General features: G+C 42.4%; 6 protein-coding genes across 6 annotated transcripts; 4 read left to right on the forward strand and 2 right to left on the reverse strand.

Annotated features, from left to right (window-relative positions):
- The first annotated feature begins 1,050 nt into the window (after nucleotides 1–1,050).
- LOC119028775 (interferon-induced protein with tetratricopeptide repeats 2-like) lies at nucleotides 1,051–3,403 on the forward strand. Its single transcript, XM_037115035.1, has 2 exons — nucleotides 1,051–1,181; nucleotides 1,575–3,403. The coding sequence occupies exons 1-2, from the start codon at nucleotides 1,174–1,176 to the stop codon at nucleotides 2,875–2,877; spliced, it is 1,311 nt and encodes a 436-aa protein (XP_036970930.1). The 5' UTR covers nucleotides 1,051–1,173; the 3' UTR covers nucleotides 2,878–3,403.
- A 1,163-nt stretch (nucleotides 3,404–4,566) lies between these two features.
- Nucleotides 4,567–9,400, forward strand: cpt2 (carnitine palmitoyltransferase 2). The gene is made up of 5 exons (XM_037115231.1): nucleotides 4,567–5,123; nucleotides 5,442–5,522; nucleotides 6,304–6,410; nucleotides 6,504–7,808; nucleotides 8,469–9,400. Exons 1-5 carry the CDS (start codon nucleotides 4,942–4,944, stop codon nucleotides 8,795–8,797), a joined length of 2,004 nt encoding a protein of 667 aa, XP_036971126.1. The 5' UTR covers nucleotides 4,567–4,941; the 3' UTR covers nucleotides 8,798–9,400.
- Nucleotides 9,401–9,571: 171 nt separating this feature from the next.
- magoh (mago homolog, exon junction complex subunit) lies at nucleotides 9,572–11,331 on the reverse strand. The gene is made up of 5 exons (XM_037115232.1): nucleotides 11,130–11,331; nucleotides 10,708–10,766; nucleotides 10,204–10,314; nucleotides 10,013–10,095; nucleotides 9,572–9,788 (listed from the first exon to the last, which is right to left on the reverse strand). The coding sequence occupies exons 1-5, from the start codon at nucleotides 11,218–11,220 to the stop codon at nucleotides 9,689–9,691; spliced, it is 444 nt and encodes a 147-aa protein (XP_036971127.1). The 5' UTR covers nucleotides 11,221–11,331; the 3' UTR covers nucleotides 9,572–9,688.
- Nucleotides 11,332–12,328: 997 nt separating this feature from the next.
- Nucleotides 12,329–14,981, forward strand: aatf (apoptosis antagonizing transcription factor). Its single transcript, XM_037114631.1, has one exon. It carries the CDS (start codon nucleotides 12,409–12,411, stop codon nucleotides 14,029–14,031), a length of 1,623 nt encoding a protein of 540 aa, XP_036970526.1. The 5' UTR covers nucleotides 12,329–12,408; the 3' UTR covers nucleotides 14,032–14,981.
- Nucleotides 14,982–15,364: 383 nt separating this feature from the next.
- Nucleotides 15,365–21,177, reverse strand: uck2a (uridine-cytidine kinase 2a). The gene is made up of 7 exons (XM_037114632.1): nucleotides 20,969–21,177; nucleotides 19,411–19,570; nucleotides 19,211–19,307; nucleotides 18,507–18,649; nucleotides 18,169–18,266; nucleotides 18,010–18,058; nucleotides 15,365–16,517 (listed from the first exon to the last, which is right to left on the reverse strand). The coding sequence occupies exons 1-7, from the start codon at nucleotides 21,071–21,073 to the stop codon at nucleotides 16,381–16,383; spliced, it is 789 nt and encodes a 262-aa protein (XP_036970527.1). The 5' UTR covers nucleotides 21,074–21,177; the 3' UTR covers nucleotides 15,365–16,380.
- An 884-nt stretch (nucleotides 21,178–22,061) lies between these two features.
- Nucleotides 22,062–25,383, forward strand: tmco1 (transmembrane and coiled-coil domains 1). The gene is made up of 7 exons (XM_037114634.1): nucleotides 22,062–22,288; nucleotides 23,261–23,338; nucleotides 23,434–23,493; nucleotides 23,585–23,631; nucleotides 23,807–23,874; nucleotides 24,158–24,302; nucleotides 24,937–25,383. The coding sequence occupies exons 1-7, from the start codon at nucleotides 22,219–22,221 to the stop codon at nucleotides 25,033–25,035; spliced, it is 567 nt and encodes a 188-aa protein (XP_036970529.1). The 5' UTR covers nucleotides 22,062–22,218; the 3' UTR covers nucleotides 25,036–25,383.
- Nucleotides 25,384–26,442: the final 1,059 nt, after the last annotated feature.

Below are 26,442 nucleotides of genomic sequence, written 5' to 3' on the forward strand. Positions count from 1 at the left end.
GACTTACCAAATTTGGCACTTAGGTTCAAATTTATGAGTACTTTAACTTGATACCACAACCCCCAATGGCTTTTCCCATTTTGTACTTCTGGACAAACTCCTACACACACCAAAGTTACGAACACTGACATCTGCCAGGGTCTGGGCCTTTTCAGTGACAAGATGGCTCCACAGCGCCCCCTGGAAGATTTCAAGCTTGAAGCCCCGCCACCTACATGCACATATATGCACAACATTCAGTATGCATATGTATCATGACCACAAAAAACTCTCTGGGCCAACAGGATGTCTCCCATTTTGATTCACAGTTGAGATTTTGCCGCCAATTGTCGTCATTTCCCCAGCGAACTCCTCCTACAGATTTAACACCACACACCTGAAGATGAAAAGTTATCAAAATCTTCTGCCTTTTGTTATCCCTGGTGGGTGTGACTGTCAATTTTGGAGCCTCACCATGAAGTCCTTATAACTCCAACATACACTTTCCCATCTACACCAAACTGCTCACACATGTAGAGAGCGTCTGCCTGAACCAACACCCACTGGACACAGGAAGTCAGACAAACGTCATCCGATTCACATGACATTTATTGCTTGTTTTCTACACATCATAAACTACAATATGACTTGAAAGTAACAGCTGAGAAACAGGGATTTCAGGGTCACATTAATGGCTGTAACATAAAGTTCACCTTCAGCAAACTACTAGTTAATTGTTTCATAATATCTCAATCAAAAAATAGAGTACAAGTACAAAGCATTAAAGTACATCCAACTATCTATCCACAGATTATAGATGCCCAGAAACAAACGCTGTATATTATGCCTCATAGCCTGCTTGTCAGTATAAACCAAGAAAACGAAACAGATCCATAAAAATTCAGCTGAAAGCATGTTTGTAAGGGATGACAGACAGATGGGTGGCTGTAGGTTTCAGTTACTGGGAAATGAACGTCAGGATGCCTCATGATCCTAATTGGAGGAGGGAAACCACAAGTAACTGTTTAAAAACAAGTCCAAACAGGTTCATCAGTGCAACAACTTCACATAATTTCCTGCTAAACAGAAGTTGGATATCACTCACATCGTGTCAGCAAACCCAAAGAAGCTTCAGGAGCCAAAGTCAGCCTAAAATCAAGTGAAAGAGAACAACTGTGTGGAGAAAACAGCTGAATGATGAGGTGAGTGGCTTCAGCATTTCACAGGCTTGTAAAAAATAATGAGCATAAATATTTAATTATGTTTTTGTTGTTTTGTTTTTTTATTAACATTATAATGATGTTCTTCTTTAGTCTTACTTTCCTCTCATTCGTATCTGCTTGCTCTCTATTTAATGCTCCTTCTTTATCTCCTTCCTTATTTTGTTCCGGTCCATTCGATGCCCCTCGTTCCCTTTTTTCGTCCCTCCCTTTCTCTCCTCCTACATTGTTTCCTGCCGCATTTCCTTGCAGTTTATTTAATTGTAGTCCTAACACCACTTGTTTGTCCTGCCTTCATTCTGTCCACATGACTTGAACAGGAAATCCACACATATTATAGTTGTTTTAATATTTGTTATTTTTATTCTCCATCAGTCAAACATCACTGGAGTCCAAACTGGAGGCCCTGCAGTGCCACTTCACCTGGGATCTGGACCCCAGCAGGTCCGAACTCTTCCGTCTCAGGGACAAGCTGGAGGACATCGGCACCGAGGAGGGAAACAGCTGGCTGGGTCACGTTTACAACCTGCGGGGGTTCGTTCAATACAAGCTGGGGTTCGCTGAAGATGCCCAGAGTTTGTTCAACAAGGCTGCAGAGGCCTTCTGCCAGACAAGAAGAGCAGACTCAGACGAGGGTCCCTGGTTAGTGGTGAACTACGGGAACCTGGCTTGGCTGCACCACCACCTGGGAGAACAAGCAGAGAGTCAGGCTTACCTGTCAAAGGTCGACGCCCTGATGAATAAATACCCATCTCCATCCCAGGACGAGCTCCATCCAGAGATCTACGCTGAGAAAGCCTGGACCCTGATGAAGTTCAGCACAGACAAGAAGCAGCTGGCTGCAGATTACTTCCAGAGAGCCATCAGGATGCAGCCGGACATGGTGGAGTGGAAAACCAGCCACTTCTTAGTGCTGTATAGTATCTTAACGTCAGTGTACACAGGACTGGATGCTGACATGTTGGAGAAAATGAGAATTGCAAAGGAAGAAGATCCAGAGAACTTGTACCTCGCTGTTCGCTACCTTGAGCAGAACGCTAAAACAATGATGAAAGAAGAAGTTGAAGATGAAGCTCGAGAGTTAGCTCAGAAGATTCTGAAGAATCCAGTCAGCAGCTACAGCGGTTTGAAACCTTTGCTGTGGGTTTACTTTGAATATGTTTCTGTTGATGAGGCCATTGATCTGGCAGAAGAGGCTCTGAGACGTCATCCAGATGTGCGTTTTCTCAAGAGCTGTGTTGCACTCTTATACAAATGGATCATTACTTCCAGGGGCAGTTTCCCAAATCAAAGCATGATAGACAGAGCGATCCATCTCCATGAGGAGCTGATTCCTCTTTACACTCAGTCTTCTCTTGTGAAGAGAATAGACCTCGCAAACATACACACAAGGTCAAATCACAGCCAGGGTAAAGCTGAGCAGATTTACCAGGAGCTGCTGGAGAGTGATCTGGAACCGGCAGACAAACAGATGGTTTACAACAGGTTTGCAAACTATCTATACTTTGATCGAAGGGATCGTCCAGGGTCAATACAGTATCACATGATGGCGGCAGAGATACCGTACAAATCAAACTTTAGTGAGAACAGCATCAAAGTTCTGGGAAAGATTAAAGACACATTTAGGAAACGGGCGGATGAATTAGAGGAGTTTCTGGAGAACCTACAAGAGCCATAGGGCAGTGGCTGTAAACCAGAAAATAACAACAGAAAAATCTGTTCAGGCTCATTAATCTGATTACGTTCGTACACATTAGTAAAACTTATAGATTTGTGGAATCCAGCAAGACGTAGAACAGATGATGTTGTTTGCTTCCAGTGCATCTTCATAGACGACCGCATAAATATGGACGATCGTTTTACCCAGAATTTAAATTAACATGGAAAAAGGAAAAGGTGGAAAGAAAACATGTAAATCAAGGCAGCGATAACTTACTCAAAACACGTTCCAACAACAAGCTAGCAAGTTGTTAGAACATAGCTAAGTTAAAGGGAGACAAAGGCTGATTGAAACTTGCACATTTGCGCTGAAGATCTCTCAACAGTTTAATGAAGCAGCTGAATCAGTCAACAACACTGCAATGGTCCTTTAAACAACATCCGCATGTTCACCTGTCATTAATGAAATTCAAATTACACGATTAATTAAATCCATTTTGTCCTTGATGGTGTTCACTGTACTCCTGTGCTGTATCTGAAGTTTGTATAAGAACATGACACCCTTTATGCAACATTTGTTCTGCAGTTATATTTAGAGTATTGATGATGTAACAGTTATTTGATGTATAACCTGAAAATTATTGCCAGATGTAACCAATTGTATTCATATAAAGTTTGTTAAGATGTCTCAGTTGTACAAATTACTAATAAATATGATAAACGTACCTTTAAAAAAAACTTCTTCCGGTTGTTTGTTTTGGATATATATCAGAATAATTTCCTGACAAGTTTGTATTTAATTTGAGTGATTTTAATAATTATTATTAGGGGGAAAATAATTCCTTAAAAGCAGTCCACTGGTCAAACACTGTTGGAATCATTATGAACTGTTTTAAAACAAGTGATACAAAAAACAAAATGATGCAGCAGAACCAGAGATATCACTTTTTTTTTATTCAACACGCTCTTCTTCCTTTTTGAAACTTGCTGCCTACATTACCCACAATGCAACTTAGTCACTGAGCTGTTATTGCTGGACCTAACTTGTCAGATGACACGCAGCTTCCTCTGGAGCCACAGGGAGCTTCATACCACTGGTTTATAAGCACAGTTTAATGTGGACGACTGGTGGAGTCGTTGGTAACCTGGTGACGCCAGCAGGTGGCAGCAGAGCGTCACAATGCAGGTGTGCCCAAGTAACCAGGTAACCAGGTAACCTCTCACACAGCTCTGGACACCAGCCGCTCCTAAGGGTGACTCTACAGACAGCTAAAGACTGCACATCGCTTCCAGGTATCGGCTACCTGATGTCTTCAAAATTACTCACATGACAGCTGCATAAACAAACCATGAACACGTCCAGAGCTCATCGCTGCAAGACAAACACAAAACTGTCACCGATTTTGAGTCAACTCAAGAGAAGAATGAAATCCAAAGTTTAATGAGTCGTGTTTCTGTTTGCTCTCAGATCTGTGGCTGCAGTTTAAAGTTTTCATTCCGAGGAAGCGAAACTCGGGGCTCTAACTAGTTCTTCGTTTGAAAATAAAATGTTTTAAATCTTATGTTCACGTGAATTCATTAAGTTTATTTTTTTTTTTCTTAAGGCTTTTAAACAAATCAATAATATTTATTTTATTGAACAGTTCTGGTGTCCGTGACGTCAGCACAGAGGAACGAGTTCTTCCTGGTCTGCCTCCTACGTCACCGAAGACCACCCTGCTCTGGAACCACAGAAGAAGAGCGTTTGAGTCACGTGACAGGTTTTGCCGGTTGGACTTCCTGTTGTCACTTCGGTCCTTTTTTCTTATTCATTTTGTGCTCAAACGTTTGAGTTAAACTGTGTTTTCGTGACGAGTCGGAGGTCGATCTCTCTGTCCGAGTCACACGTTTGTGTTTGTTCAGTGTCAAAGTGATTCAGGAACGAGCACGTCGGCTAATGCTAGCTGCTAAATGCTAGCCAGCCGCTAACGTTAGCTAGCTGCTGTGTGTACAACAGTGACAGCTGAGACGCGGATGTCTCTCTTTTTTTCGCCTTCCTTCCATCAGCTTTAACCGGTGAGCTTCGGCTTTGCTAGCTCGCACCATGGCCAGTCTGCTCTCAGCGCAGTGCGTCGCCTCTCTGAGGAAATCTGGAAACCTAATCAGTTTAAGCAGCGCTGCTCTGAGCATCGATAAGAGACGCTACAGCAGCCACGGAGGGTCTCCAGGAGAGTATCTGCACCGCAGTGTTGTTCCGTCCATGCACTACCAGAAGAGTTTACCCAGGTAAGGAGCCGAAGCTGGAGTACATCTTTATTAGATTTTTTTCTCTTCAAGCTAACATGTGGTTTAATTCACCCTAACGTTGCGTTAATGTGACTGTAAACTGCCTTACACATGTCAGGTGGGTGCAGTGAGTTAAAGAAGGTGACCCGGTTAGCTTTGAGATGAATGTAGGTGAAAGTGCACCATTGACTTCAGATCAACGACCGCTAGAGGGCCGAGACATGACTGATATCTCCTGGCAATATAACATTTACTGGACTGTTGAGAACCAAAACTTTCTTATTGATTGATTGTATTACTGTTTTTTACATGCTTTAGGCTTCCTGTACCCAAACTGGAGGATACTATCAGAAGGTATTTAGCTGCCCAGAGGCCTCTGTTGGATGATGACCAGTTCAGGCAAGTTTCACAGAAATGTAAACCTTTAAATAACAAATGTACTGTTCTAATTTCAAATTCTGAATTAAGAATATGAAAATGTTCTGAACAGGGAACACTGAAGGCTGGGCTGATTGTCTGAGCCATCAGGTGTTGGCGTTTTTTGTGTCAAACTGCTGATAAAATCAATGAATTTAAAAATACTTTGGCTCTGATGCAGCAATATTTGTCTGTCTGTAGTCACCAATCTGTCCTGCCCACAATAGTACCTGATTGGCTACAAGCTATGCCTAATAGCCTGTCAGCATGGAATAATCTGATTCTGCAAGCTAACTAGTAACTAAAGTCATCCAATAAATGCACTGGAGAGAAAGTGTAATGTTGCTGAAAATAAAATTTTAAAAAAGTATCTCAAAATTGTACTTGAGTAAACTTTAGTAAGTTACATTCCATCTCTGGTTATGCAAACTTTTCTAATCAATTATTTATTATATCAATTAATGCTCTATGTGATTATTAATCTGTATCTGCCCTATAAAGAAAAACAGTCAATCCCTAGATCTAATCATCCTGCCCTTCATTACATTTTTTGAAAGACCACAATTCAACTTCTTATTCAATGTAATTTAATGACTTTTTCAGTATGTATAAAGCCTCACAGATACAAGAGAGACACATCAGAAAAACATTGGCTGGTGGCATCCGTTGATTTGATCTTATTTGCTGATTGGCCGATCGCAGTAAATGTTTGTACTAACTATTTAAATCATCACCTGCAATCCTGTTTATTCTGTATCCAAAGAACTACAGAGAAACTTGCACAGGACTTCCTGAATGGTGTGGGGAAACAGCTGCATGAGGAACTGGTGGCTCAGGACAAAAACAATAAGCACACAAGCTACATCTCAGGTGAGTCTCCCACTCTGACAAACACCCACCTGAGACTGAGCAGCTCAGATGCAAACAAACACTGACGAGTCTGAATAACTTCTTTTCTCTCAGGACCCTGGTTCGACATGTATCTCTCCGCTCGCGACTCTGTGGTGCTGAACTTCAACCCCTTCATGTCCTTCAACCCCGACCCAAAGACAGAGTACAACGACCAGCTGGTGCGGGCCACCAACATTGTGTGTTCGGCAGTGCGCTTCATGAAAACACTGCGAGCTGGACTGCTGGAGCCAGAGGTTTTCCACCTCAACCCTGCAAAGAGCGACACAGACGGCTTCAAAAAGTTCATCCGCTGGGTCCCGTCCTCCCTGTCCTGGTACGGAGCTTACATGGTGAACGCTTACCCCCTCGACATGTCTCAGTACTTCCGCCTCTTCAACTCAACTCGGATTCCCAAGCAAGGGCGAGATGAGCTCTTCACCGATGAGAAAGGGAGGCATCTGCTCGTCATGAAGAGAGGCAACATGTACGTGTTTGATGTTATAGACAAGGATGGGAATCTGGCGCAGCCTGCAGAGATCCAGTCCCACCTGAAGCACATTTTGTCTGACACGACACCGGCACCTGCCCTTCCTCTCGGGGTCCTGACCAGTGAGAACAGGGATGTGTGGGCCGGCCTGAGGGAACGGCTGGTAGCAGCCGGAAACACTGAGGATTTAAGGATTGTTGACAGCGCTCTTTTCTGTCTCTGTCTTGACGACGAAAATATGAAGGACCATATTCACATCTCCCACAACATGCTGCACGGCGACGGCTGCAACAGGTGGTACGACAAGTCCTTCAGCATCATTCTGGCCAAAGACGGACAAGCGGCCATCAATTTCGAGCACTCCTGGGGCGACGGTGTGGCAGTGCTCCGCTTTCAGAATGAGGTGTTCAAAGACACGACAGAGCAGCCGCTGGTCCACCCGGGCTCTGCTGCCGCTGCTGTGGACTCAGCCTCCGCTGTGCGTAGGCTGCAGTTCAACCTGGACGGCGAGCTGGAGAACGGCATCAAAAAAGCCAAGGAGAACTTTGATTCAGCTGTATCCAAACTCACCATCGATGCCATGGAGTTCAAGAAAGGCGGGAAGGAGCAGTTAAAGAAGAGCAAGTTGAGTCCGGATGCCATCGCCCAGCTGGCTTTTCAGATGGGCTACCTGAGGCAGTATGGGCAGACTGTAGCCACGTACGAGTCCTGCAGCACCGCTGCATTCAAGCACGGCCGCACAGAGACCATCCGGCCCGCCACCATACACACACAAAAATGTTCGCAAGCATTTGTTCACCAGCCCGGCCAACACAGCGTGGATGAGCTGAAGGCCATGCTCGCTGAGTGCTCCAAGTATCACGGGCAGCTCACCAGGGAAGCAGCTATGGGTGTGTATACAACATGTCTGCATGATTACAATTAGGGCTGCAAGATACTTTTTTTTCTTTTCAGCCAACAGGATAACTGATAAAACCTGGTCCTTATGGCCAATATTGATAATATAAGATAAAAAGACAACACTTAAGTTAAGACTACATACAGTCTAATATCTCTGATGATATAATCACAACATATGGCCCACACCTACAGATATTTTTGGGGGGTTAGTTTCTGAAAAGATTGTCTACTTTTTTTTCTGTGCAGTCACAGTAAGATTCCCCTCCCCTCTGTTCATCTTCCAACATGCTTTGGTTATTTATTAACATGAGACGATGTCTGTTCCAATTGATGTAAAAGAAGACACATTCAAAACACACTACACCTGCAACCTACTACTGCTGATTATAAGTGTTTATTACATGGGGAACAGTGAGCCTATAAAGTTCTAAATTAAATGTGTTTTAACTTTGTATACACGTGAAAACTATGTTTGTACAAGTTATTACCTGGTATGTAATATAATACTAAGATAATGACTGTCTTGTGTGCACAAGCTTGAAACAACTCCTGTAGCAGGAAGACATGATGAAATGATTGAACTGGTCTCAAACACACACACACACACCCTGACCTGTTGTACTGACCACTCCTTTTATTCCTCCCACCAGGACAAGGTTTCGATCGTCACCTGTTTGCCATGCGATACCTGGCCAACTCAAAGGGCCAGGCTCTGCACAGCCTGTACACAGATCCCGCCTACGCTGCCATCAACCACAACATCCTCTCCACCAGCACCCTCACCAGTCCGGCCGTGAGCCTCGGCGGCTTCGCCCCAGTGGTGCCCGACGGGTTTGGCGTCGGCTACGGCGTCCATGACGACTGGATCGGCTGCAACGTGTCCAGCTACCCGGCTCGCAACGTCCACGAGTTCCTGCAGTGTGTCCACAAGTCTTTAGAGGACATTTTCACCGTCCTGGAGGGAAAACCAGTCAGCTAAGAAACGTGTTTGTCACGAAAGACAAAAAAAAAAAAACGATCCATCATTCTCAGCTTTCAAACTGTTGATTAACTTCTCTTGGTAAACATGCAGAGAGTGAGATGACTAATATATTTTATAAACCTTAGAAGGAAAATAGCGAATCACTGCGATTAAGTATACATGTTTTTTAAGACTGACATGGTTAGGGGAAAGCTATTGGAGATTACTGTACAAATGAAACAAGTCAGTTTTACTGAGGACACATCATGAAAACCACACTGAGCATCAGATACTTGAAACACCGGCCTTCCAGAAATTCTCCAGCCACATCCACTCTGACAGCATTGTACTGTAGCCTAATGTGACTGTTAGCTCTGTTTTAGTTCTACGTAACAGTGACAGCCAAGATCGGGAATGCTGGTCGTGTTATTTATGAAGTCGGGCTTTTCAGAAGGTGTCTGGATTAAAGATCAGACTCTGTGCCTTATCACAATGTGAATTTAAGAGCATTTACTGATCTTCACTGTAATAACCTCACTAATAACTACAAGTTTGTCAATTTACAGCCTTATTGATGTGGTTGAATGTCTTTTGAAATAAAACTTAATTTAAATATTCGCTGCATTATTTCTGAAGTGTTTGTGTTGCAACATCTCCAACTGCTATTGGATGAAAAACTATTTCTAGTCACAAGAATGTTATAAAGAACAGACATTACAGAATCAAAAGTTAACCCTTTGTTGAGCAGCAAAGGATACATGCAATGAAATGTATACAAGTAATGACAGGAAGTTCTTTTTACCCCTTTATTTAAAATAAAAAACAGTTCCACCAAAAGCAAATGTACAAATGCGGTAGTACAACAACAAAAACATCAGCTAAAGCAATTAAAACAAGACAAATCCACTCTTAGATCGGCTTGATCTTGAAGTGTAGGCCGATGAGACTGAAGACGAGACATTTCAGGTCTTGCACCAGGTAGTAGAACACCCGAAGACCTTCAGGGTCCCTGAAACACAATACAAAGTTTCAACAAGGTAAATTTAACAATTCAGGGTGAATTTTAAGATCCATTTCACAGCCATACTGGCAAATAAAGGACACTGGATATGGTCATGCTCCAGATGTGAATAAAGATCACTATTTGTCAGGCATTTTCTTGATGAATTACAAAGTTTCTCATTTCAGCATTATTTTCTGCAAGGGGTTTCAAAAACTGCATGAAGTACTTACTTTGACTGGTTGACGTCAATCAAGGAGCCAATTTTGGAAGTTGTGAATGAAATGTGCTCGTCTCCAATGACAATCTCCAGTTCCTGTGAAAAACAGGACAAAACAGATTCATTGAAAAAAAAAATGTGTCAATGCAGAGATAATAGTAGAGATAAATATTGGTGGACAGAAATATTTTGGGTGTCACAAACCTGTCTGCCGACTCTGTCCGGAGGCGGCCACAGTGCATCATCTTCCTTTGTGATCTCGCTGTCGTCAATGATCCTCTTCAGCTCCTCCATCACACTCTTGTGTACGTACGCCTGGATCAGGACACACAGAGTTACACTTTGTACAAGTTCAGAGCTGTACCTTACATGTATGTTGCTTTTAATACAGCATCCTCTAGATGTATCATCTTAATGTCACAGTATGATGTTAGTGTTATGTACTTTGCTGCAGTGACAAAGAAAATGTCTTTCACTCCTCATTTACAAACAATACTACAGCCATGGACAGTAAAGGCCAAAACACTACTACATTATTTATCTCTTTGAATTTGGATCGATATATTGGTCTTGTGCTATACGTGCCTTCATGTGGTAAAATAACACATTTATCATTGTACCCAAACTACCACAGAGCCCCAGCAAGCATGTGCTGCCATTGATCAGAAGTACATGTCCTCCAACAGTGACGTGTTTTTAATCAATTACCTCTTTCCTGATCATGACGTCATTCTTGTAGTTGCTGTTGTTGGCGTACCTCAGTTTACCTGAAAGAAAACACAACAGTTTTGTTTTCAAGGAAACATCAGAAACTTTTAACACCACCTTCTAACAAAACCTGCGTGAGTTTTGTTCCCATCCCTGCAGGTCACATGGCGCTTAAACACTCGGAAGGAAATTATTCAACACGTGTAAACATTTTATAATAAATGTATCTTGCGGTTCACGGTCTAAACATTCGCTTTTATTGTTTATAAAGACGTTAATAACCCAAAGAGAGGGATTTGGCGCTAGCAGCCCGTTAAGAGTCCGCTGCGGCCTAGCTAGCGCTACTGCCGGGTAGCTAACGACGTTAGCTCAAACTAAGGGAAGCTAACACGACTGCTAATTTACCGCCAAATTCAACTCACCGTCAGGTCTGAATTCAAATTCCAGGAACTCGTGTCCAAACTTTCCTTTGTGGCCCACATAATATCTCAAATAGAAGTCACTTGTTGACATCTTTACTCTCCAGAAAAGTCTCTTTCTGGTGCGGACCGCCGAACAACACTCAGCTAGCAAGAGTAGCCTGGAGCCTCGCCACTCACGTACGCATGCGCAGAGAGGCACTTTGAAATTGGAAAGGATTTGTGCCCCGAGGTTTGTCTGTCAGGTGAGTCCTGCCTGTACTGATGACGTACCTTTCCTGAAACTCATCTGGCTTTCATTTATATACTTTGTACCAGATATGTCCCTCTATTTATTGTAATGCTGTATTTAATCAGTTAAAGTGCAATATTTACTTTTGAGGGATAAATTTCAATCAGACGAGAAACATCTTTATTGACTTTTTCTTCTGGCCAAATAAACTAAATCAACAAACTCTCTCTTTTTTCCATGACTGAATAAATAAACTGACCTTAACGAACACAATTTCATACTGTTTTACTTATGTAAAATGTGTGGCTTCAAACAGTGTTTTAGGGACCACCTTGTTTATTCAGTTATGGAAATAATAAAAACAAAAACAAACATACAGTTTTCTGAGTTCTGAGTGAATATGTTTTCCAAAGCTAAATAGTGCACCTTTGACTTTCGGGCTAATTTTTAATTATTTTTTTATTATTATTAAGAGATAAAATTTTTGTTGCCGATCACAAAAAGTGTCATCTTGTTTTTTAATAAATATTCCATATTAAATAGATACGTGTTATCAGTGAGTAATAGTCACATTGCATTTAATTCCTGTGCATTGATACTTTATTTTAAAATTGGATATTCAAGATTCAAGATTCAAGAAAACTTTATTTATCCCGAGGGAAATTGTCGTGCAACAGTAGTAAAACAAAGTGAAAAAGGAATACAAAAGTAATAAATAATGGTAAAGTAATAAATAAACAAGTTACTATATAAGTAATATATTTAAATGAGTAAGGGTTCTATACATAAAACTTGTATTGCGTTCCCATGAAATAATATATATTATTTAAGATTTATATATGAATCGATCAGTTAGTTATCAGTAAATTTGTATAACATCAACTCCTCATGTGCAGTTTGAGAACAGGTTGTGCCTGAGAGACAGTACTCAGGGAATACATCTGATTGGTCGGATTAAGGTCGTCGCACTTTATTGACGTCATCACTCCCCGCACTGAGGTTCGGTCCCGGCGACAGACGCACACGTGTGGTCGTTGTAAACGTCTCTCCATGGCAGGCTCGTTTTCTCAGGAGCTCGAGGATTTGCTGAATCCTTTACCGAAGTTCGCTGATCCAGAGGACGGTGATGAAGATGAGGCCACGAAAGCGAGAGTGATCGAAGGATTCGAGGAAGAGGAAGAGGAGGAAGATGGGGTCGGCACCAGCGCTCTGCGGAAGCACAACACAGTCCTGCTGTCAGAGACGGACAGACGGTACGTGGGGAAGAAGGTCTCTCGGAAACAGCTCCTGATGGAGATTGAGGGATCTGATGATGATGATGAGGAGGAGGAGGAGGATGGTAGCATGGAAGGTGAAGAGGAGGATGAAGAGGCTGATGATGATGATGAGGAGGAGGAGGAGGAGGAGGAGGAGGGTAGTGATGCAGAGCGAGATGGTGAGCTGCTATCCAAGATGAAAGGTGCTGACCTGACCTTTCCTCAGGGAGTGGACTTCTGCAAGCTGACAGACGGCATGGACGACCTGGGAGTGAGTGAGGACGACGATTATGAAGGTGAGGACAGTGAAGGCAGCGATGAAGATGAGGGCTCTGATGATGATGACGACAACGACGAGGAGATGGAAGCAGATGAGGAAACCGTCCGCACGTTCTCTCAAGACAAAGTAGACGAGGAGGTGGAGAAAGGGAAGTCCGTGAAGAACCAGCTGGCCCTGTACGACCAGCTGCTGGAGGGTCGGATCAAAATCCAGAAAGCCCTGATGATCGCCAACCAGCTCCCACAGCCGCAGACGTTCCCAGAGTTCAAGAGGAGGGGTGGCGCCGAGCTGGCGGGGGAGCTGAAGAACGCCCACAAAGCCCTGAAGGCTCTCCAGCGATCCCTGCTGGAGCTGCACGATCAGCTGCTGTGCCAGAACCCGGACACGAGGACCATCGCTCTGGGAGCGGCGGCGGACGAGGACGAGGAGATAAACAGCGACGAGAATGGGGACGAAGAGGTGTCAGCGAAGGAGTTCGGAGCGCCCAAAAGAAAGCTGGAGATGGCAGAGTATCCGGACTTCATGGCCAAACGGTTCGCTGCCTTCCAGCCGTATCGAGACGCCACGCTGCAGAAGTGGCACGACAAAACCAGACTGACTATGGGGAAAGGAAACAAGGGCTTCGGAGCGTTTGACAGAAACATACTGACACAGGTGGAGCAGGTTCTGATGGACAACGAGAGGCTGGTACGTCGAACCCAGACCAGGCGCTCAGAGTTCAGAGTCCTGGGGAAGAAAGAAGCTCCGGCTGTCGTCTCCGAGACCTTCGCAGACGGAGAGGAGGCGGGACAGCAGCTGAAGGCAAACGCACACCTGAAGGATCTCGACGAGGACATATTCGACGACGACGACTTCTACCACCAGCTCCTCAGGGAGCTGATCGAGCGCAAGACGAGCGCGTCGGACCCCAACGACCAGGTGGCCATGGGCCGGCAGTGGCTGGCCATCCAGAAGCTGCGCAGCAAGATCAAGAAGAAGGTGGACACCAAAGCCAGCAAGGGCCGCAAAGTCCGGTTCCACATCCACAGCAAGCTGGTCAACTTCATGGCCCCCGTCGACCACAGCTCCATGAGCGACGAGGCCCGCAGCGAACTGTACCACGGCCTCTTCGGTCAGAGCTCGGGCGTCAGGGAGTGACGTGGTGCCAAGGTGGCGTCACGTAAACAAGGCAGTGCCTTTTTTTTTTTTACATCCCTCACACTCAGGAGTGTCGTCAGGCTGCCGCTCGGGTGGGACGAGCTCTTCAGACAGTTATGGCGCTCTGACCTGACAGGATGTGGACTCACTGGGCGTCTGTAGCTCCTGTTTATACTGAGTGTCACTGTCAGTATTTGTCGTTTGTTAATGACCAATCTGTGATGAATTATGAGTGTTTCCACCAAAAAAGACTGCAGAGTGTTATTTTCATGTGTGTGCTTTCTATAAGCTGTGTTCCCTAGAAAAATAGTAGCTGCAATCAGTAAACTGTTTGTGGTGGAGATACACAGTCAATCAATATGTTACTGCTTTATAACACCAGGGAATCATGGGTCTTGCACCGTCAAACGTCGACTTAAAGCAACAGTTCATCCAATAATAAAAAAAAAAGTCAGGTGAAGCGTCGGAGTCCACAAAACATTTCTGGACCTTCACAGCAAAGTGGCATCGCAGTGTTCCCCTAAACCACGGACGTAGATGAGGACAGAAAACAAACGTAGAAATAGCTCCATACAACTTGTCTGGTGTAATCCACTTCTCTTGAAGCTCAGAGATCCCAGTCAGATTATTTACACCCCCCTCTTGTCTGTAACGCACATCCAAACTGAAGCGGGTGCAGAAGCTCGGCGGCGTTCGGAGACGTCTCAGTTTGGGATCTCTGGGCTTCATGAGACGAGGATTAAGCGAGACAAGCTGCAGGGAGTTCCCATCTGCTTCAGTGAGGAGATAATGACGGATTGTTCATTAATTTGGGTGAATTGTTCCTTTAAGTCGTCATTTCCACGATGCAAGAACTGTGTCGCTCTTTATTTTTCCCAATTAGCAGCTCCTTCATTTCCTTTGTGCATTTGTGGGAGAATGGTGTCCATCAACAGCACATAGAAAACTCAAGGTTTCTCTCTCATTAGTGCACACACTGACATTTTGATAACTTTATTTCCCCACGTTTCCAGTGTGAACACACTTCAGTACAAACTGCAGTCCTGTTTAGAATCAGCCTGTAGTGTTGTGGATGTGGGACGCAGCTCTGGATCTGTAACATTACATGCACTACATACAGGCTCCATTAGCCCTCTGCAGCCCTGATTGCTACTACACCACTCCACAGTATGTGTAAACTTTAAAAGCAAGTGAGATGCAGAATGTTTTCTACAAATCAAATAAAACAGAACATTGATTAGATGATGACTGAACCAGGAATGCATATGTAGAGATATTTCTTTCTTCAAATCAAACTGCAAGAAGCGACAGATGTGTGAACTCAAACCAAACGAAGAGTACCTGAGAAATTTATCGTAAGAAAAAATGTACACATGAACAAAACTCCATGAAACACTTACAGAACACATTTACATTTGGGGGTTTTGTCTTTGTAATTCAGGACATTTTCAAAGCATTTTAACACTGTTTTCAGTGTGAAGGTTCAACTTTAAAAGAAACCTGCATACATGTGCATCCAAAAAATTCAAGTTTCTGGGTAATCAAATAAAAATAATACTTGGTGGTAATTCAGTATAACAACAAATTAAACTGCTCTCACCTCTAATGAGTTAATGTCAGTTATCACATGAACATAAACAACTTTGACACAATTCGTCCACACAGACGATACAGATTATTATCTTTGGCGATGTCATCATACATCAGACAGGCTGAGGTGGGGATCGGTTGTTTAGTTTGACTAATAACTAATTCAGGTTGGTGGAGTCACACAAGAAAAAGCGAGTGGATGCCGGGGCAAACTTTACACAAACGTCAGAATCTACAAGTCAAAATGGAGCTTGAATAAAAGACGTGGAGTTGCATTGATGAAGGTTAGTCGCCTCGTCGGACGGTTTGCCCTTTTAACTGTGGTGTGATGGGCTAAGGCCTTGCCATTCACAGCGTGTAGCTACACTGCATTTATTGTAAGGTTAAAGGCTCAACAAGTTTTTATTTTTATTTATTTTTTTTTAGACACCATAGCTGCTTTTTTAGCTCATCTCTCCTCCTCGGTGCTGTGGTAAAGGCAAGCAGCAGTTTGAAAAATGAAACTACGAGTGAGCCCCGGTGTATTTCTCCCTGTTCAACCTCATACAGTACATAAGCAAAAAGAGGAAAATATTAACTGAACAGCTTTAAACCAGCTCCACAAACGACTGGTTCCCCCTTCTTATTAAACTTCCTCAGTCCGAGCAGAATCACATCAAAAGTCGGCCTTTTGATTTTCCTGCCTCGTTAGCAGCCGCGTAGAGCACATTCAGCACGACCAGGCGAGCCCGCCGTCCTCTCGTCAGGGCAGCGCTGCGCTCAGTGAGGCCGACTGCTGGACTCCATGTTCGGCTGCTTCTTCGTCGTCCCGTAACCGTTGAACCATCCGTTCAGCCGTTTGGTCAAACCGCCCGTTAGGATATCCTGGATGTGTTGAACTATGAGATTAATGGCAACTGTAGAGAGAGACAAAGAGACTGTGTGGTTAGTGCTAAAAAAAAAAAAAAAAAGGATATATATGACATCTCTTCAAAGACTTGGACTTCACCACATGAGCCTTTGTTTTTATTTATTTATTATACTTTATTTTGCTCCTTCAGTTGTTTAGGAAAATGACGTAATGTTGTTTTGCTGTGAAAATTTTTTAGGCGATTCATTAAAGACTCTTCCAAAAATCTGTGTGAAAAAATACTCCATCTGCTGCATGATAAAGAAAAAAAAACAAAACAATTTTAGACCTATTTTCCCAGCAGCAGTTCTTTTTCCTGACCCAAACAAAGATGGAAGGAAGACACAACATTTTCTGGCTCTGTTTGTGAAATGTGAACCAGAATTTAAAAAACAAAAACTATTCACAGTCTTATGATAACAAAATGATGCAATAATATGTTGCTAGCGTTCTACAAATACAGTAACAACATATATTATTTTCCCCCCACAGCAGACAAAATCCCTCTTCGACCAGACGGTTAGAGGAGTAGGTGGCAAATTTTGTTCTGACGGTCTACCGACTTTGGTTCGGACGGAAATATTTTGAAAAGCTTTTATACATTCATTGTCGTCAAAGAGGGAATCCTGCTGAATCTGTTAATCCTCTCACTTTTCACCGGGTGCTGCTATCGACCCAAATGTGTCCAACACGTTTGTTTAATGACAAAATACCTGCAAAACTATTACGACATTTCCATCTGCCTCTGTGGAACTTTGTGTGCCACTTAGCAAATGCTAGCATGCTAAACTGAGGTAGACTTTGTTAACATGGTTAGCATCGCCACATTCAAGTCATTCGTCGATCGGAAGGTCCTTGTTGCACAATGTGAGAAGTTAACAAGAAATCTGGCTGACCGGAACAAAATGATATTGCTTTGGCAAGAGTACACACGTACACCCTTGGCAGTACAGTCTCCACTGCGTAAACGGAACAGAGGAGGAAATAAGAACCTTTAAAAAAGGAGGTTAAATGAGACTACAGTGGTTGGCGGGGACATTGAACGTCATCACACCGAACACAGAGACTCACGCGACAGATCCAAAATGCTGCTTTACAACTTGTAGTTTGATCAGTTTATGATGAAGTGTGTGTAGTAAAGTGTAATCAGATGCTTGGTGTTGTTGCTGTCTAAGCCTTGAGCTGGTTCAGAGCAGGTGTCCTGCTTCAACATGCTCAGCGACAGCATCTACAGATCAGTTTTCTCTTCAGCAGTTTGTTTTGGACAGTTTAAAGACAATTTCTCAAATCAACAGACAAATCTGTTTCGGTCCCCCAGCAGGAGGCTCTGGCTTCCTCAGTTTGGAGAGAACAATTCCCAGCTCGAGAACAACAACAAACACAGCTGTGTCCTCCATGATAACGCTGTTTAGACTAGCGTTCAATGTTTGTGTTTTTGCAGTTTGGAGACTCGATGTAACTGTGAGATGGTGTTGAAGAAATTGAAAACAAATACTCACCAAGGTTGTCGGCTCCTCTCGGTATGATCACGTCTGCGTATTTCTTCGTCTAAACAGCAGCGATTAAAAAAAGGAGGAAAGATTTGGTGATGAGTCGAGGCTCAGGGACACGAGCATGCAAACTGATCGGAGTAGTGTCACTTGTAGAAAAGCGCTTACCGGCAGACAGAACTCCTCAAACGCAGGCTTGACAAAAGTAATGTACTGTGCTAGGACGCTTTCCAAGTCACGACCACGTTCACTTATGTCACGCAGCACTGCAGGAAGATGACACCAGGGTTCACACGTAAAATAGCACAATGTGTCACTTTTAAAGCTGCGTATTGACCAGCCCTGCTTTCAATCTTTGGACTAAGCTAAGCTAAGCTAAACTAAGCTAAGCACCTGCTGGCAGTAGCCTCACACTTGCCCTTCAGACATGAGTGGTATCAATCTTCTCAAAAATGTCAGACTGCCCTCGTGTGTTTGGGATTTCTCTAGTCACTTGTGCATCTCACCTCTTCGGGAGAGTCGTGTATCTGCGTCGGTGTCCACAAACAGCTTCATTTGGAAAAGGTCTCGGATCTCCTGAGAATAGAACATCAGGATGCCCTCGAAGAGCACCACATCAGCAGGGTACACTGTCACAGACTCCTCCTTCCTACCGTGAAAACAAAGACATTCGATATGAAAACACTTAAAGGAGGCACATGTTACATTTCATGAAGAGCAGCCATTGTGGTCACAACTGACTCAGTAATGTTATTTTTTTTATCTTTCTCAAGTGTCATGACATTCGCTGCCCTTTCGGTGCAATACTGTCAGTGTATTGAATTTTTCCTTTGTATGAGGAAATGTGTTATTTCTTCTTTAAAAAGTTGCAGTTTCACACGAATGAAAAGCTTTAAGTGTCGACATTGTTTCATTGTTCCAGCACTTTTGCATGTTTTAGTCCATTTACTACAATTTACATATACTTTGTATTTCTAATGATCATGTTCCAGAGATTTTCCTGCCATGTAGCCGGCCATCAGTTTCCATTAAGCTATGAAAATCAATTTGCATAAGAAAAAAGGTAGCGTAATTAATCCCACACGGTGGACATTATGTCTGCTTTTAAAAGTTAATGTTGCTGCAGCATCACGATGCACTGCAGACATCTTTAATAGAGCGTGGACTGAAACATGCAAAGACACGCCTTTACTGTCGTCTGTGTGTTCACCTGGAATGGGAAACAAAGTCGTAAACAGGGATGTGCACCGTTTTCCCCTCCTTGATGTCCCACAGAGTTGCGATTATGAGGTCGTTGTCAAATGCATCTGTGCAGAAAGGAAAGAGCACAGATCAGTTCAGATATCATCAGGCAAACCTCACACCAAGATCCTCACACAGCAGGTTTTGAGGCCTGCAGACTTTACGTACCTGGGTGGTCAAAGTTAAACTGGCCCTTGAGCGCCTTGGCCTTCTGCTCCGGCGTGAGGACCCTGTAGAAGCAGTCCTGGCTGAGGATGGCAACTTGGCGCTGGTGGTGGTCGATCTCGTTCTGGCCCAGCAGCTCCATGATCTTGTTGCACACCGACGACTTCAGACGCAAAAGAAGGAGAAGAAAACAAGCAGTGTGTTAAAATACTTTGCTCATCTCTGTTAAAAACAAACCCAGACGTGAGTTTTCATTTACATTCTGATCTGCTGGTTGAAAAAAGTATTGAAAGCTGCGAACTTGGATTCATAACTGAACCCGGCAGAGAGATGCGTTCATGGACAGTCACATGTTAACTCCCTGTTTGGATTATGTGTGAGAGAACAGGTGGTGTTGTGAGCAGTTACTCCTGTGGGAACCAAGTGTAGTAGTACCAGGAAGTCAACACCCACAAAAACAACCGTCTGCTGAACCACAACCTAACTTCTGCTGATGTAATCACCTTTAACACCGACCTGCTATCACCTGCATGACCAGCGAAGACAAACATTTAACCACCTACTTCTCGGTTTAAAACTGTTACATCTTTCTGTCACACACTGCAGCCTGGAGGCAGGACTGCCCGAGTTACTCTGCAGCCTCTGTGACATCTCGAAAACCAAATCTGTCACAAGATATAAAAAGAATAAAAACAGACTTTGATTTCGCCTCGAGGGGCTGTGCATCCTGACGATGACCTTTACCCTGCAGAGAGAAAAACCTAAAACGGATGTGCCGGGTTTCTGATCTAACAACACTTTTTTGACGCCCTGTGAAAACCTGCAGAAACGCTGCAGAACAGAGGGCGATGATGCAGATGTCTTGGTCTCTCGTGGCGCTGATGCCAGTGAGGCAGCCTGAGAAACGAGGTGAAATGGAAAATCAAGAGTGACACGCAGGCAGACGGGGGTTACATCAGCTGTGTGTCACAAAGAACACAAATCCACACATCTGTCACACTAAATATTGTATATTTATAAATACATCTTCTGTTGACAGCATCATACCTTGATATAAGAGCCAGATTCTGATCAGTTGGGGAGTTTATTGAGCTTTAAAAGGTCTGTAAATGTATTTGTTTGTGTGTCTGTCTGGTTTTCAGCATGAGTTTAAAGCAGACCCTGTACAGCTGATGCTGATTAACTGAGGTCTCACTGCCAGCCTTTATGTCCCCTGAACATCAATAACAGTGACATCTTAATATGGATATATGGAAGTCCTTCAGTTTAAATGTACTTTGAAGAGGCTCTCAGAGACAATGCACATGTTATCCTGCTTTAGTATGCACCACAGGGCGGCCTACACCACAACCAAGCAACACAGTCTGTCTGACTAATCAAACTGAGATAAATAAGACTCATAGAAGAATAAAACACGTCATCACTTAATTTCCCTGAAAAAAAAAACCGCATTTTATCCATCTGTGTCGGCTCACACATAAAGACTAATACGTCTAAACGTCGAGAAATAATAATAATAAAAAAAAAATCCTCTGATATAATACTAAATATAGACACCAACCTTTCCGCTGGCTGTCCCTCCAGCCACGCCGATGAGGAATGGCTGCCGGTCATGGCTCTCATTTTCGGCTTGGTCACCTGGCTTTGTCTCGCTGTCGGCCGGCATGCTTCATCTGCAGCGCGGCGCGGCCCTCTGACACACCGGCGCTGTCTGCACTGTGTGTGCGCTCCTCCCATCTGATGATGCTGCTGCTGCTGCTGAGGATGATGAGGATGATGACTAAGACAAAGATTTTTTTACATTTTTTTTTATCATTTTGTTTTTGTTTTTTTTTTTTAAATAAACTTTAGTTGAACTTCATGGCTACATTATAAGATAGTGGTATTTATCTATACCACAGAATACTGATAACATGTTTGATATATGTGCATTTCAAGAGTAGAATTAGCTCAGTTTTTGTTGTCCTTTGAAAAATGAAATAAAACAAAAGACAAAACTAGAAATACGGAATATAAAAGTTCACTTTTTTGGACAAATTAAACAAGACATGGCATATAAATTATTGAGTTTAAGAGGTTTTTATTGGGTCCATTTTGCATTTTGACCAGCCCTGCTTTCAAGTATGAGCTAAACTAAGCTAAGCTAAGCACTTGCTGGCTACTGCTTGATGTTTGTTATTAACTAAGAGGTACATGTTTTTACTTTTATCTGAAGACTTTAGGCTACTAGCTAAAACAACGGACTAGCTTTGCTCTCTCTGAGATGAAATTATTTCACGATATTATTCTGATATTTTCAGGTGAACCTCATGGCTGTATTATAAGATAGTGATATTTTTTATACTACAAAATACTGATAACGTGTTTGTTTAATGAGCAGAATTAGCCTAGTTTTCTTTATCTTTAAAAAAAGTAAGTAATTATTTCTCAGACCACCAAATTTTTTCTCCTCATTTTATTTTAGATATTGAACGAGAAGGTAATAATTAGCAATGCGGAATATAATAAAACACAATACTCGACCTTACACCTCAATCTCGGCATGTAAAAAAAGAATTTCTATGACGCAGTATTAATTATATTAAAATCAGTAGTTTTTAAATGGAAGAGTTGTATTGTGCCGTATGAGTGTCCCAACTTCCTGCTCAGGCCGGTGGTGAACCGGAAGTAGTTCCCACACCTCCTCACGAATGCTGACCTAGCCTTACGAGGCTGAGAGTGATCCGTGTAATGTGCTCGGGGTTTAATCTCTAGCACGAATTAATCATTATATTTTGTCACTGCGGTTCGGGTCAACGGGACGCGACCACCATGAGCACCATGTTCGCCGATACGATTCTGATTGTGTTCATCTCCGTTTGTACAGCGCTGTTAGCCGAAGGTGAGTGAAATCCTGCTGACAGGCTGCTCGAGCAAGGAGGTGTTTTACTATCGGCTGAGAAAATCATTATTACGATTTATTTTCACACATCTCCGGGTTACATTGCGGAGAAACAGTGCCATGTTTATACTGTAATGTTTATTAAATGTTCATTTTGATGCTGTCGAGTACGGGCAGCGAGTGAAATTAGCTAACCAAGCTAATGCTTGCTAATGTCATTCAGCGCAAGAAATACAACTTCCGGTAAAAAATAGTAACTCAATAAAAGTCTTAATGCAAGTTTAAATCATGCTTTGTTCATCCCCTCTGGGAAAAATCGCGCCTCTGCATTGAGCCAGTGTAATTAGAGGAGTAAAGTTGTAGTCATTGTTTTAATTGTTTGATTGTTCAAATAAATTCATATGACTTTGTTAGTTGGGTTTAGACTCTTCTTCTCATTGGTTTGTGCTTCCCAAAGTGATTTTTACACTTGGTTTTGTTGAGTTATGTTGTTTTGAAATTCAGTCAACTTTTTTTAATCCTCCCCCTGCTTGAAAGTCAGTTTAAATTGGGAACTGCATGACCTTTGCATGGCTGAGTAAAACTCCTTGATGCACAGGAATTCCAGATAACAACACTAACAATATGTCTTACAATTTTTAAATTAGATAATTGTCTTGTGCATTTGATGTTTCAAATGCAATTCAGTGCAACTTATTATCTGACTGAGGAAACTGCTTTATGAAACAATGTTAACAATGTTGCTCCAGGAGTGTGTGATACAGTGAATATAACTGTATTTTTTCTTGGAAATATGAATGTATTGATCAGCATGAAAAGTGCTGTTTACTGATCTAATAAGGTCCTGAGAAAAAATAAATCAGACAAATTTATATAATCTCACAATATACAGTATGTTACATCATAGTAGCACTGGTCCAGCAGTTTTTTTTACATTTACAAACAAACCTCTTCTCTCCTGTCTCTGCTCAGGTATTACCTGGGTTTTAGTGTATCGCACTGAAAAGTACAAGAGGCTAAAGGCTGAAGTGGAAAAACAAAGCAAAAAACGTAAGTGGTTCATACTTGAACCTCGACTAGTGCTTCTGTTGAATGTTTGTCTTTGTACTGTTTAATACATTGTGTGTTTTCTTGTTTGATATCAGTTGAGAAGAAAAAGGAAACCATCACAGAATCTGCAGGACGCCAGCAGAAGAAGAAAATTGGTAAGAAGCTCGACACACTCATGAACAGACCTCCTCCTCACACTTGTCACTGTTCACTGATCAGTGATTTATGTTTCTGAATGTATTACAGAAAGACAAGAAGAGAAACTGAAGAACAACAACAGGGACTTGTCGATGGTGAGAGATATTTTGTTAAAGCCTAGATAAAAGTCTGTTAATATACTCTCATGTGAAATTAGGTATTAACAGGCGTAAGTAAACCTTAACATCATTAATATGAAAAAGTACTGTGAGGTTCGACTGTGTGAGTCAAATGTAATCGAATTTCATGTTTAATCCTATTTGTTTGTAGGTGCGCATGAAGTCCATGTTTGCCATCGGCTTCTGCTTTACAGCTTTGATGGGCATGTTCAACTCCATGTAAGTTCACCTTTTCATTGAAAAGTCAAACTACATGAAAGATGACTTGTGTGCTGATGTCTGTGAGACTGAGAACAAAAGTCAGTTTTAGTTTGCGATCAACAAAACTGAATAAGAAGCATCCATCCATCTATCCATTTTCTTCCACTTATCCGGGGCCGGGTCACGGGGGCAGCTGCCTGAGCAGGGACACCCAGACACAATACACAACACACAATAAAAAGCAATACAGATGTATCTGTGTGTATATTTGCTCTCACACTGTTGTCTCATTTTTGTTCAGCTTTGACGGAAGAGTAGTGGCCAAGCTGCCGTTTGTGCCGCTGTCCTACATCCAGGGGCTGTCCCACCGCAACCTGCTGGGCGAGGATTTTACAGACTGCTCCTTTATCTTCCTCTACATCCTCTGCACCATGTCCATCAGACAGGTAACCTCAACACAATGGCTTTACATCTGAAATGGGGGGATTCCTTTTACTGTAGATCACTGGACAGATGTATGGCTTGGGAATCAGAGTGTTTTTGAGAGCTAATACTACAGTTTGTCGGCATGCTAATTTACAATTTTGTCCACACAATGAGCTTCACAGCAACACAGCATTGCAGCATTCTCCTACACAACTGAAGTGGCTGGGGACTTGATTTAAGATGTAAAAAAGGAAAAACATTATGGTTCCATGCGGCTCATCCGGTGTAAGTCTGAGAAGCACTGAGTTCCCAAATTGACTTCAACAGACATTAGTTACACTCTTTTTAAAGCCAAATCCTCATTCTAGATTTTAAGCTAAAAGCATTAGCACACACCTGCAACACTATGGACTACGTAACCTCTCCCAGCTTTCCATCAGCCTGGTGTTGAGTAGATAAAAACAGTGAGGTAGTAAATACTTAAACATTGCACCTTTAATCACATCATTAATATACCCAGTAGTTCACAGCCCTTCTGTTCTTTAGGTCGAGGCACTTTCTATTTCTGTCTTCTTCAAAAAAGATATTCTTCCTGTTTCAAAAAATACCCATGAAAAAGCCAAAACCAAAAAGTGTTTTGTGTCTTTTCTCCAGAACATCCAGAAGATGCTCGGTCTCGCACCCTCCAGAGCTGCAACAAAACAGGCTGGAGGCTTCCTGGGACCTCCTCCACAAGCAGCTAAATTTTCCTAATCATCATCATCACACCAGCTCAACAGTGCTGTTCCTGCGCTGCCCCATCAGAGCACAGACACAACTGCTCCTGCTGCTCTGGAGCCTCGTATTCTCTATCGCAGCTACACTACCCCGTGTTCAATTTCTCATTCGTGTTTTGTTTATTTAACTTTTAGAAATTAGAGGAATAATTTGTTCTCAATTACATTGATTACCAAAGAATACAAATGCCTACCTTGTATTCTGCAGATGCCATGCATTGTTTTGGGATTTTAATGATTTAATTGGCAGTAAGATCTGATTCTTTCATCAGTATTATTGTATGTATCCTCATTTCTTACATATTAATAAAGTTTTATGATAATACTTTTGACGTGATTTTCTTTCTTTTAAGGAACTGAATCAGTTTTGTCCCTGTCTTCCCCACACTTGATAATCAGCAAAAAGTTAAAAAGGGGTATTCCCACCACATGCAGCCTTTAATTTTTGGCTCAGACTCCTCACTTGGAGTAGAATTTTTTTTTTTTTTTCAACTCTGACTTCCTGGAGCTTTATGGTCATCACACACGATCAGAGTGATGTCAGCATAATTTCAGATTTTGAGGTGAGATTTCTCCACACTGCTGCAGTGAAATGTAACCACATATGTACCTGTGATAGAGTAAGACATCAGGAAGAAGATGGGATGATAATGATAAACTAACTTATGAAGGAATTAGTTTGGTGAAAGATTAAAGACAGAATAACATAGATCTTTGGACAGAAAGTCAAAATTCAAGTACAAGCAGTATATTTCTGGATTAAATGCATGATAGGAGGTGATATTTGGAGTTACCACCACAACAGCTATTAACCTTCAGCAAAAAAACAAAAAGCCCTCTAAGAAAACATGAGACACAAACACAGCACACTCTCTACTGAGTGTTTTATTGTGAAATATCAACAAACAGGTACAGTGGGAATAATTGGGTTTGATAAACAATCATTTGGATTCGTCTGATAAACAATCTGTAAAATAAAAGTTACACCTAATAACACATAAGGAAAATGTTCAGTCTTCATAAAGGAAACATAACAGCAAAAAGTACCAAGGCGTAATGTATCTTTAAGGACATTCACTTTGCTCTAGGACCATGCTTACTTTATTTACTGTTGTTCTGGCGCAACGACAATCAGACAGCAGCTCACTTTACCACACTATCGGAGTGCGTTCAAACCAGCCATGGTTCACGTTTGCTTGGTCATATCAGCTGCACCTTTTTTTCAGTGTGCAAATGCACTTAATATTAAATAAACAGATATATCAGCCATGTTTGATCCCCCTCGTAAAAAGTACAGGTGAAAGGTATTCACACTTTTTCAGAGCGGCCTAAATTGCACTAATAAAGCAAAATGCAATAACCCTAATGTCCAGTAGGAGGCGCC

This window comes from Acanthopagrus latus, chromosome 11, assembly GCF_904848185.1.
Source record: "Acanthopagrus latus isolate v.2019 chromosome 11, fAcaLat1.1, whole genome shotgun sequence".
Taxonomy (NCBI): Eukaryota; Metazoa; Chordata; class Actinopteri; order Spariformes; family Sparidae; genus Acanthopagrus; species Acanthopagrus latus.